Genomic DNA, 10,573 nt, shown 5'->3' on the forward strand with positions numbered 1-10,573 from the left:
CTTCCTCCTCCACGCTCAGGTGGGGGTCCGCAGGCTGGACCCTCTCCAGGGCTCCTCTCAGCCGGGCAGCAAGTCTCAGAGCTGTCGTCCGGGTCCTGCACCCCACACATGGGTCATTCGGATCCTTCGTGGCCTTTCTGGGCAGAGCAGCTGACTCTGAAATGTCATCGAGGTGACATTCTCCCACCTTTTCACTTACTCAGTCCTGTCATGGCTCCCCGCAGACCTCCCCTGACAAGTTGGATCAGGTGATGTTGTGTTCAGGCCGGTGCATTAGGGGCAGAGCTAATGGGACGTGAATGCCAAGCCTGATGCATAGACTCTGACAGAGGGAATTCGCGAAGTAATGCACTCGCTGCTTAACCATCGCAGGCCCACAGTTCTAGAGGGAGCAGCTAGAGGTGAAATGCAAGAGGCGCTCCTTGAGAGACGGAGGAGGAAGTGGCTCTTTAAAGGAGCAGGATCAAGGTTATGAAAATTTGAAACGCAAACTTCTTAGACTGGTCACCATAATGAACGGGGAAGGCTGCAGGCTAAACGCACAGGTGTGCACCTGCATAGGCAGGCCGCTGGGCTTGCTTGGTTCCATCTGTCAACATCCTGACAGCTCTGACCCAGCGCCAGGACGACGCCTGTGTTACAGGCAGGGCAGTGGGAGCTCTGGTAGGTAACTCGCTTTCCCGTGGCTGTCCTGGGCACGTGGTGACATCTGCGTGTCTTTCTGTGTCTTTCTGGGTGCCAGCTGTGCAAGAAGAAAGGCAGAGGAGTCGGGAGCGTGCTGAGAGTGAGGCAGAATGTGCCAGTGGCGGCCATGAAGACATGCCTGTGGAGAGGATTCTAGAAGCTGAACTTGCTGTTGAACCAAAGACAGAATCCTACGGCGATATGAACATGGAGAACTCGGTATGCGGGCTCGGGGCTCCGTTCACCTCCCAGGGCTTGGCGGGGCTGGAGATGGGAAAGGGGTGCATTGGAGCCCCGGAAGCTGCCCTCACCGTACTCTGGTGTTTTTTGTTTCATTTTTTTAGACGAATGACCCTGTCACCAACATATGCCACGCTGCTGATAAGCAGCTTTTCACCCTCGTTGAATGGGCCAAGCGCATCCCCCACTTCTCCGACCTCACCTTGGAGGACCAGGTCATTCTGCTCCGGGCAGGTAAAGGACATTGAGGTTTGTTTTTCTTGGGACCATCACTTGGGCTGCCATTTTGAAATTACCCTTGGGATCAGAAATCAAGTCAGCGGAGGAAGCTGCAACCCCTCTGAGCCTTGCGCCAGGCTGCTAACAGGATAACCTGACTCAGTTACTCTTTTTGTATTAATTACAGGTGCTTCCGTCTGGGTGGCCCCTCCTCCACAACGTTTTTTCCCAATGAAACATTGTTAATGGAGGGTGGGGCTCTTGTCCTATGCAAATTTTGCCACGGTTTTATAATTTGCATTTGATTTTCCGAGACAGCTAAGTCCATTTCATCGAGGGCGGTCCAAAGCAGTGCGCCCTTCTTACTATCCTGTAGGAACTCGAGGGATTCCCATTTCACAGAGGCGATGAAAGACGCCGGAGAGTGCCCGCTCAAGTTCATTTATCCAGGGTCCCTTCCTCCACGAAGGTTCTGTGGGCCGCATCCTGTCTTGGCTTCTATTTCCGGGATGTTGGGCACGTGACCTGTTGCCATGCCTCCTCTTGGTCATGGGACCAACATGGAGAGTTCATGAAGACGGGCTGAGCCTTGGGAGCCAGACCCTCATTTCACCCCCGTTAGATAGTGCACAGTCTCTGAGCGTTGACTGAAAGCTCCGTGCTCGCTGGGTGCTGCCAGACGCTAAGGGGATCGAGCCGGGCAGTTGGGTCCTGAGGGCAGAGGCTTCGAGGTCTCCCTTATCCACCCTGGCAGCGAACATGCTAACGATTACCTGCTCAACGTCCAGCCCATATGTGTTGATCGGGGGCGGAAAGAGAGTCCTTATCCTCAAGCTGCCATTCTGAGCTGTACTGGGGAGGTGGTGGGGGAGGTGCAGGGCCCTGAGTTGGGGACCCCCAGTCTTACCCTGTTCCTTCACTCATTAGCTGAGTGGTCCCGAGCTGGCTTTTAGCCTCTGCGCGTTTCTGATGCTGCTGCTGTTCCACGCGGGTCCCAGTACAGGCCTCGAGTGATCATCAGTGAAGCACGACTGTGGTCCGTTGTCCCTCAAGGCCTCTTTCTTCTCCGCGCAGGGTGGAACGAGCTGCTGATTGCCTCCTTCTCCCACCGCTCCGTCTCGGTGCAGGACGGCATCCTCCTGGCCACCGGTTTGCACGTGCACCGGAGCAGCGCCCACAGCGCCGGAGTCGGCTCCATCTTTGACAGGTGGCTGTCCTCTGCTTCCGGGGCTCGTGTGTGCGCGCACGTGTGCGTGCACGAGTGTGTGCGCGTGCGTGAGTGTGTGGGCCTGGGGTGGCGCTGGTGTGCAGGATGGACCACCCACACAGCAGCGCGGGGCAAAGAGGAGAGACCATGAAACACACAAGAGCAGACCCTAGGGGGCGTGGCCGGTGGATTCTAGAAGGTTTGAAGGGGGGGCGAAGCGGGGAGGTGGTGGAGGGGTGGGAGGGGTGGGGGAGCTGGTCAGGGAGCAGCAGAGCTGCTGGGCGGAAGGGAGAACCGGTGACCTCTGGAGGCCTCCAAAGGAGAGACTGGCTCCCGGACCTTACCTGGGAGGTTCGGGTGGGGAGGCTGAACTGCTTACCCTGGGGGCCGGGAGGGGCACGCGCAGCCAGGATCTGACGTTGGGAGGCAGGAGAGATGAGCTGAGGTTTTTGTCTGACCCTGTAGCAGGGTCTCTGGGGAAGGTCTGAGTGGGAGCAGACCCACCTCCGTCAGGCAGCCCCAGCCTCTGCCTGGGAAGCTCTGCCTTCAGTGGTGTGGAAGGAAAATGAAGGCATGTGACTCAAAGACAGGAGTGACACGAGTGGGGGTGAGTGACTCGGGACAAAGAGACAGAGAGCCGGTAAAGAGGAGGCTAGGGTTGGAAACAGCCTCTCTGGCCAGTGCCAGGGCCCCGCGGCCCCTTTCCACTTCCCTGAAGAGTGATCTTCCAGGCCACGTGCCCGTCCACGCAAGAGGTCTCTACTCCCTCCCTGCCCTTTCCCCCTGCACGTTCCACGCAGAGGCCAGTGTGGTTTTGGGCCGGCTCAGCCCTCTTCGTGGTCCCTGGAGATTCCTGCCCTGTCTCTGGAGTCCGCCTCTGCCATCTTCCTCCAGACTCGCCACACCCTCGTCCTGCTTTGCCTCTTGCGTTTCTAAATCGTCTAGACTGCTTCCCCGCCCTCCCCGCCGGAGTGTCCTGCGTCCGCCTGCTCTCCCCTGGGTGCTCCCTTGGGTTTGGCTCTTGGCCGTTGTTGGCTTTGTGTTGCTACCTATTGCTTCCACGTCTGGTTTGTTTGTTTGTTTTCAGTGAAACCGTGAGCTCCTTGAGATCAGGGGCTGCATCCTATTCACCTCCGAGCCCCTAGTACCCGACGCGTCATCTGGAAATTGGGGTGGGCACATAAGGGGCCTTGGCTGCATTCATTGGATCAGCCCTTGGCCTGGGACTCATGGTTTTCTCATCACCTCTCATTGTTTCCTGTGAACAGGGTCCTGACTGAGCTGGTCTCCAAAATGAAAGACATGCAGATGGACAAGTCGGAGTTGGGGTGCCTGCGAGCCATCGTGCTGTTTAACCCAGGTGACTGTGCAGGGGTTCGCCCTCCTCCGTGCTTGGCCTCCGGGCTCTCTCCGGGCTCTGTTGTCTTCCGCTCCTTTAGTTCAGCTGAGACAGACAGGCAGGGCGCGGGAACATGTCCTTGGCGAGGGCAGGAAGCTGATTCTTCATGGTTTCTACTCCTAGTGCCATCTTGAAAGTGTCTCGGATGGGTGTGGAGTGCGCCTGTTTGGGGGGCAGATAGGGGAGACCACAGAGGTTAGCTGCCTGGGGTCATGGTGAAGGTGGTGGTAAAAAGTAGTCAGATTCTGCATATGGTTTTTTAAAAATTCTATTTATTTATTTGAGAGAGTGAGCACAAGCAGGCTGAAGAGCAGAGGGAGAATTAGACTCCCCACTGAATAGGGAGCACGCTGTGGGACTCGAGGTCATGACCCAAGACGAAGGTAGACGCTTAACCAGCTGAGCCACCCAGGCACCCAGATTCCACATATAGTTTTAAGCAAAGCCATGGGATTTGCTGATGGACTAGAGACAGTGCGTCAAAGAGCAGTGTTGAAGGTAATTCTCAGGGGGCTTTGTTTAGTCCTCCTAAGTAATTAGAAAGACGGAGCTTTATTTGCTGAGAGGAGGTTCCTAACGGGGGGGAGAGGAAGAACTTAGGACTTCGTGCTTCAAGTCTCAGGTGGCTAGTGGGCCTCCAAGAGTAGCTGGCCAGGAAGGTCTTGCTTGCATCTGGGGTTCATTGAAGTCGGGACCAGAGATGTGTGTTCGAGAGCGGTCAGACTCTACCCCGCTCCCGGGCTCTGAGACGGGTCAGTTCATGCGGGGAGTCAGGAAAGGTTGGGGAGGGAGGGGGGCTGGGTGCTCACGTGGGTGGGTCTGGTTTTTGTGCCCCACCTCAGCATTCCGTCCGGGCACAGCCCATAGTAGGCACTCAGTAAGTGTGTGAATGTCATGTTTCTAGAATGATTGGATAAAATAAAACTCCCTTCCTTGGACTCCGCGGTGTGTGTCTTTGGCCATTAACAGGGTTTTACACCTTTGTTCCCAGGGTCTACTGGGTAGACTGGGCACCGAGAGGAGAGCCGGGGCACCGAGGACCCCCAGCTTTGTTTCTTTCTCTGCTGTTCCCTGTCCCAGTGTGTCTCGAGTAACAGTAATTAGAAAGACGGAGCCGTGTGGAAGGGGGTCCACGTGCCGTGTGTCACCCGAGGCTAAATCAGTCATCTTTTCCAGATGCCAAGGGGCTGTCCAACCCCTCGGAGGTAGAGACTCTGCGGGAGAAGGTGTATGCCACCCTCGAGGCCTACACAAAGCAGAAGTATCCGGAACAACCCGGCAGGTAAGGGAGTGCTGGAAGGATCTGCTGGCTGAGGCTGTCCTTCTCTCCTGCCCCGAACACGTGGCGGCGCCCAGCAGGCACCGTCTAGGTTCCGCATGTGTTATTTAATCTTAACAACAAGCTCAAAGCTGCTAAAACGTTGGCTCCCTGAAGCCAGAGACCTGATCTTGTTTGCTGTTCCCCACTCCGGAGCCAGAGCCTAAAGCAGGGCTGGGCCCATGGTATATAGCTTTATTTTATTTTAACGATTTTAGTTATTTATTGGAGAGAAGGAGAGAGAGAGAGAGAGAATGACTGAGAGTACGAGCGGGCAGGAGAGGGAGAAGCAGGCTCCCCGCTGAGCAGAGAGCCCGACTCGGGGCTCGGTTCCCAGGAACCTGGGATCATGACCTGAGCTGTAGGCAGTTGCTTAACCAGCTGAGCCACCCAGGCGCCCCAGTATAGAGCTTTCAGTGTCTAATGAACAAGCAGATGAGCAAATGAATGTGGGTCCCATCATCTCCAGTTTCTAACAAGGCTCCAAGGTTCTTGCCCACAAACACGGAGCTGGTGTGCAGTGGGGCTGGGATGTGACCTCAAGTATGTCTGATTTCCAAGAGGTTGTGCTTTCCGGGCTGACCGCCCTGCTTTCTGCTCTGCCCCCACTGAAGCCTGTGCTAGAAGGCCCAGACTGACCGTGGCAGCCAGAACACGTGGCCACTGTTCCCCAAGGCCGTCTGTGTAGCCTCTGGCAAGGTCCTCTAGTTGGCTCTGGCCCTGAGCTCCTTGTCTAAAGAGGAGGACATTGATCAGAAGATCCCCGAAGCCGTCTACCCTTTTAGGTGTTCTGAGTCGTTAAAAACAAAACAAAAACAAACGAACAAAAAACTTAAATGCTTTCCCCAAAGCACAGCTAAATAGAAGTCTCCTGCTCTGCTAACTAGTAAAGTAGAGAGAATGGGATCCTCAAATCTCGCCAAAATCCGAAAATGAAACTGACGAAACTGCCTTAAAGACATTCATTTTGTTTTCAGGGTTAATATCACAAGCTCTGAATTCTCACTCGTTGTTCGCATTCCTCTGTGAGGTCTAATTTCCGTTTAAGCTGTTTTCTCTGGATCCTCAGCCAGTCTGTGTCAGTCGTGCAGAAGCTGGGCTCCAGCTCTTCCTGGAGTTTCTTTTATTGAACTCCAAGTGGGTGGGTTTCAGGCCTTCAGTAGGACACACACACAGGCCTTGAGGGGTCAGGAGCCCAAGCTGGCGAACAGAGTTCCCAGAGCTCCACTCCCAGGAGTGGAACACGATTGAAATGTACTTTTTGCTCACGTGCCAGTCCCGGGTGGGCCGTCTGTTCGGAGGGCCGGCTCTCTTCCGCATCAAGACTCAGGGGTCCACTCCTTCCTTCTTGGGGCTCCACCGTGTCCCAGAGCGCCATCGTGTTCAGTGTCTAGATGAGGGAGACGGAGGGAGTGGGAGGAACACAGGGGTGAAGCTATCTGGGCAGACCGGCCTCGGAAAGGTCCTCCATCTCTTCACTCACTGCCGCCGGCTGGAACTTAGTCACATGGCCCAGCGGGTCACAGAGGATTCCAGAGCATTCTCCAGATGCCTCTGTATGCCAAGGAAGAAGGGGAGACTGGGTTTGGTGGACACCTGGCGGTTGCCCTCATATGTGCAGCAGGTGAGGTCACGGCTCTGTCCAACCGACGGGGCTGGCAGCCAGCAGCCGCTCGGCCCTGGCCGGTGGGAGCTCCTGACTGTGGTGGTGGGTGATTTCTACCCCATCTCCTAGCTCGAAGGCAGCACTAAGCATGTTCGTTGAGCACGTATTATGTGCAAGGTGTTAGGAATAGGCAGGCTCATACTCACCCATTCCTCCGACTTGGCTCTAGGTCCCATTATTTATCTCAAAAAAAAAAAAAAAAAAAAAAAAACCCAAAACAAAAAACCACCCAAAACCGTGAACCAGTCTTTTTCCTTATTATAAAAGCAGAACATGGTTTTGTGGGAAAGAAGGGAAGTGTTTAAGAATAAAGTAGGTAATGAAATTAATCATAAATTGGGGGGTATTTTTTCCCATATCCTTGTGTGTCAGTGGTTGTGTACGTAGACGTGTGTGTTTAGGGGTGCCTGGGGGGCTCAGTCGTTAAGTGTCTGCCTTCGGCTCATGTCATGATCCCAGGGTCCTGGGATCGAGCTCTGCCTCAGGCTCCCTGCTTGGAGGGAAGCCTGCTTCTCCTTCTCCCAGTCCCCCTGCTTGTGCTCCCTCTCTTGCTGTGTCTTTCTCTGTCACATAAATAAGTAAAAAATCTTAAGAAAAATTTCTTTTCTTTAAAAAAAAAAAAGTGTGTTTACAGAGAGGAAATCATACAGTTTGGTGTATCGTTTTCCTCTCTTAGCTATTTTGGGCACTTTATCAGATACTGAAAAGTACAAAATTACCCTTTTCTGTGATTTTGTACTATTTCACAGGGTGGATGTATCCTTGTGTATTTAGCTCTTGTTCTGGGGAACATTCAGGTTGTTTCTACTGAATATCATATTGAAAACTTGGGAACTTGCCTGTTCTCCTAGGAACGGGACTGCCAGGGGCCTGGGCTCCCTGATTGTTGGCTGGATCAGGGCAGAAGCTGGGGCGCAGGGCAGGAGTGTGGAAGCTGGGCCCCCTGCATGTCCCTGGGGCGCGTCCAGCACAGCCTGGACAGAGGGTGGTCGCCCCACCCCCACACCCCACCCCGGAGCCTGAGCAGGTGCACCAGGGATATCGCTTGGCTCAACCAGGTGGGTGAGTGTGCAGACAGCTGGTGACCTCCGCTTTGCAGAAAGTAGTGGCTGAGGAGCCTGGCCGGGTGGAGGAGAGCGCGCAGTGGTGGAGTGCTGCCACCCCGTGGACACTCTTCAGAAGTACACTTTGCAGGGACTGAGTTTTGCTTTCTCCAGCCTGAAAGCAGAGATGGAAATTTAGGAGGACACAGAGCCTCCGGCACATCTTCTCACCCTGGGGCCCGCTACTGCTGCCCTTGGGTGAATGAGGAACTTGGAGACCTCCCCAGGGCTCTGGCTCTTCATGGTCATGCTTATTTCCGTGGTCCTGCTCTCAGTTCCTAAATCAGGCGCAGTTGGCAAAGACAGCAGTATCCTTCTGTATTTAGTGTTTTATATATTATAAAACTTTGGCATTCTTAGAATGTATAATACAATCTAAATATATTTAGATCTAAATATATTCTCGGAGTCACAGCTCAGGCTAACTTTGTATTTTGCTTCTAGAGAAGTCCTTCCTTCCCCTAATTCCATGAAACTCTGCTGTGGCCGAGTCTGGACCAGGAGCTCAGTGTCGCTAGCTAACTCTCTCCTCCTGCTTGGTGACCCCCTGCAGATGCCCTCAGAGGCTTTACCATCAACAGTTTCTGGAGGGTTGTGTGGGCCTTGGTGTAGACCGTTAGCTTTTCCATGTAAAGAAGGAATGCCTACCTTTTTAGGTGGTGCCGTTTTATGTTTCTTGAATTGCCCCTGTTCCGTAACCCTTCATGGCGTAGGAATATAGAAATAGACACATTTTCAAGGAGTCTTAAAATTCCAGCTTGAAACTCACTCTTGAAATCATGTTGTGATGCTCAGTGAAGACCCAGCCCAGCCAGAGCCTCTGAGTTAAGGCAGGAGTGGCTGATACGGTTTTGGTTCTTGGCCTTTTATTGGAAGTTATGAATTCCCGATTTCCAGTTGCTGTTAATACCATTAAAAAAAAAAAAAGCTTCATTGGCAAATGGGTTTGAAAGATGAAGAAGGCCCACGGGAGCAGGATGGGAGACATGGCACGTAGCGGGAGGTCAGCAGGGCGTGCAGATGTGAGACGCATTGTTCACATGCCGGCCTCCTTCCCTGGGAAGCTCACAGCCAAGGTCCTTGACGGCACAGGAGTGCAGAGGAGTGCGGGCAAGCCCGTGTGTGCGTGTACACGCGTAGGAGGGTATTGAGAGTGAAGGCGAATGTGTGAGTGTGTATAGGTGTGTATGCGTATGCATGAGTGTGTATGTCAGGGTGTGTAAGAGTGAATGTCTGTGCACCCAGGTGTGGCAGTGGTGGAGGCATGTGTGTGCATGTATACACGTGTGAGGCATGGGAGCATGTATGAGAATGTGCGAGTATGTATGTGTGGTGGTGTGCACGTGTATATAGGTGTGACGTAGGAGGCAGGTGTGTATAGGTGTGTGCATATGTCACAATGGGGGGCTTCCTTTGCACGTATTCACACCCATGTGAGGATGTGGGTGTGTACATGTGATTGTGCACATGTGTATGTGTGTGATGAGAGTCAGGCACGTGCATGGGTGTGTGTGTGTGACGTGGTGGGGTTCTGTCGCATGCACACATGTGAGAATGTGTGAGTGCGTGTGCACGTGTGTGTGTCATCTCCCACCCAGACCACGGCCCCTCAGGGGGATCGCCCCCTGCTCCTGACTGAAAGGGAGGCACAGCCCGAGAAGCCGAGCGTGCATGTTGGTAACAGCTGCTTGCACTTCGGTAACGAGCGTTGGTAACTGAGGTGGCCTGCGGTCCTGGCGCAGGGAGTGTGGTGTGAGCACAGCACAGCCCACCGGGGAGGGCAGAGCTGATGCTTCCTAGGACTGACGCTCGTCCAGCTGCCTCCGTGGCCCTTCCAGGCCCCCTGTCCTCTCCCAGGTTGGAGAGCTGACGAGCTCCCCGGTGTCGACAGCTGCCCGGAGCGGCCAATCCTGGCTCCTGACGCGCCTTCGGCTTCCCTGCAGGTTTGCCAAGCTGTTGCTCCGCCTCCCAGCCCTGCGCTCCATCGGCCTGAAGTGCCTGGAGCACCTGTTCTTCTTCAAGCTCATCGGGGACACGCCCATCGACACCTTCCTCATGGAGATGTTGGAGACCCCGCTGCAGATCACCTGACCCCGGCCGCAGCCTCCCCACCCAGGACCAACCCTGGGCAGGTGTGTGTGGACCCCCATCCTGCACACGTTCTTCCGCTTCCCACCCTGACCCCTTCCTGTTCCCACAATGTGATGCTTACAATAAAGAAACCTTTCTACGTCTGCGACTTTTATAGGTGGAGTTTGTACAGATGTTCAAGGAAGCCCTTCTTGGCAGTCTGAGGGGATGGGGATCTTTCTAGAAGTTCCTGGAAAAACAAACCAAGCCTCTGTACATATAATTGGTTTAAATTATTTTTTCACTTGCCATGGAAAGCAAACGAGCGAATAATAAAATAATATATACGATGTTGGCACCGCTTGGAGCACGGGGTGTGTTATTGTGCTTTGGGGAAGTGTTGTTAGCGGGCGGAGGAAAGCTGTTGGGTGGGGAATGGGGCTGGAGTCCCGAAACAGTAAATCCCACAGTCAGGCACCCTGAGTCTAAACTGGGCACAGCGCACTTGGCCTAGAGCCGCTCCGCCCCCCTCCCTCCCCGGCAAGACTGGGAAGAAACACAGCCTTTCAGAGTCAGCTTGGTTTTTTGTGTTTGTTTTCTTCCTCCTAAGGATAATGAGTGCAGACAACCTTGTTCTGTTTGGGAGCAATTGAGCCTAAGGCCAAGA

General features: G+C 54.1%; 1 protein-coding gene across 9 annotated transcripts in view; it reads left to right on the forward strand.

The window, feature by feature from the left end:
* Window positions 1-10,256, forward strand: part of RXRG (retinoid X receptor gamma) — a 205,893-nt gene extending 195,637 nt beyond the window's left edge. For 7 of the 9 annotated variants that reach the window (XM_082702293.1, XM_082702290.1, XM_082702291.1 and 4 more), the window contains 6 exons: window positions 743-903; window positions 1,029-1,158; window positions 2,218-2,350; window positions 3,619-3,710; window positions 4,926-5,031; window positions 9,780-10,070. In XM_082702293.1, the coding sequence (XP_082558419.1) occupies window positions 743-903; window positions 1,029-1,158; window positions 2,218-2,350; window positions 3,619-3,710; window positions 4,926-5,031; window positions 9,780-9,927 (770 nt within the window). In that variant the 3' untranslated portion in view covers window positions 9,928-10,070. The other 2 variants (XM_082702289.1, XM_082702296.1) reach the window with 1 other exon arrangement.
* Window positions 10,257-10,573: the final 317 nt, after the last annotated feature.

The sequence above is a fragment of the Mustela nivalis genome (assembly GCF_964662115.1).
Source record: "Mustela nivalis genome assembly, chromosome: 16".
Classification (NCBI taxonomy): Eukaryota; Metazoa; Chordata; class Mammalia; order Carnivora; family Mustelidae; genus Mustela; species Mustela nivalis.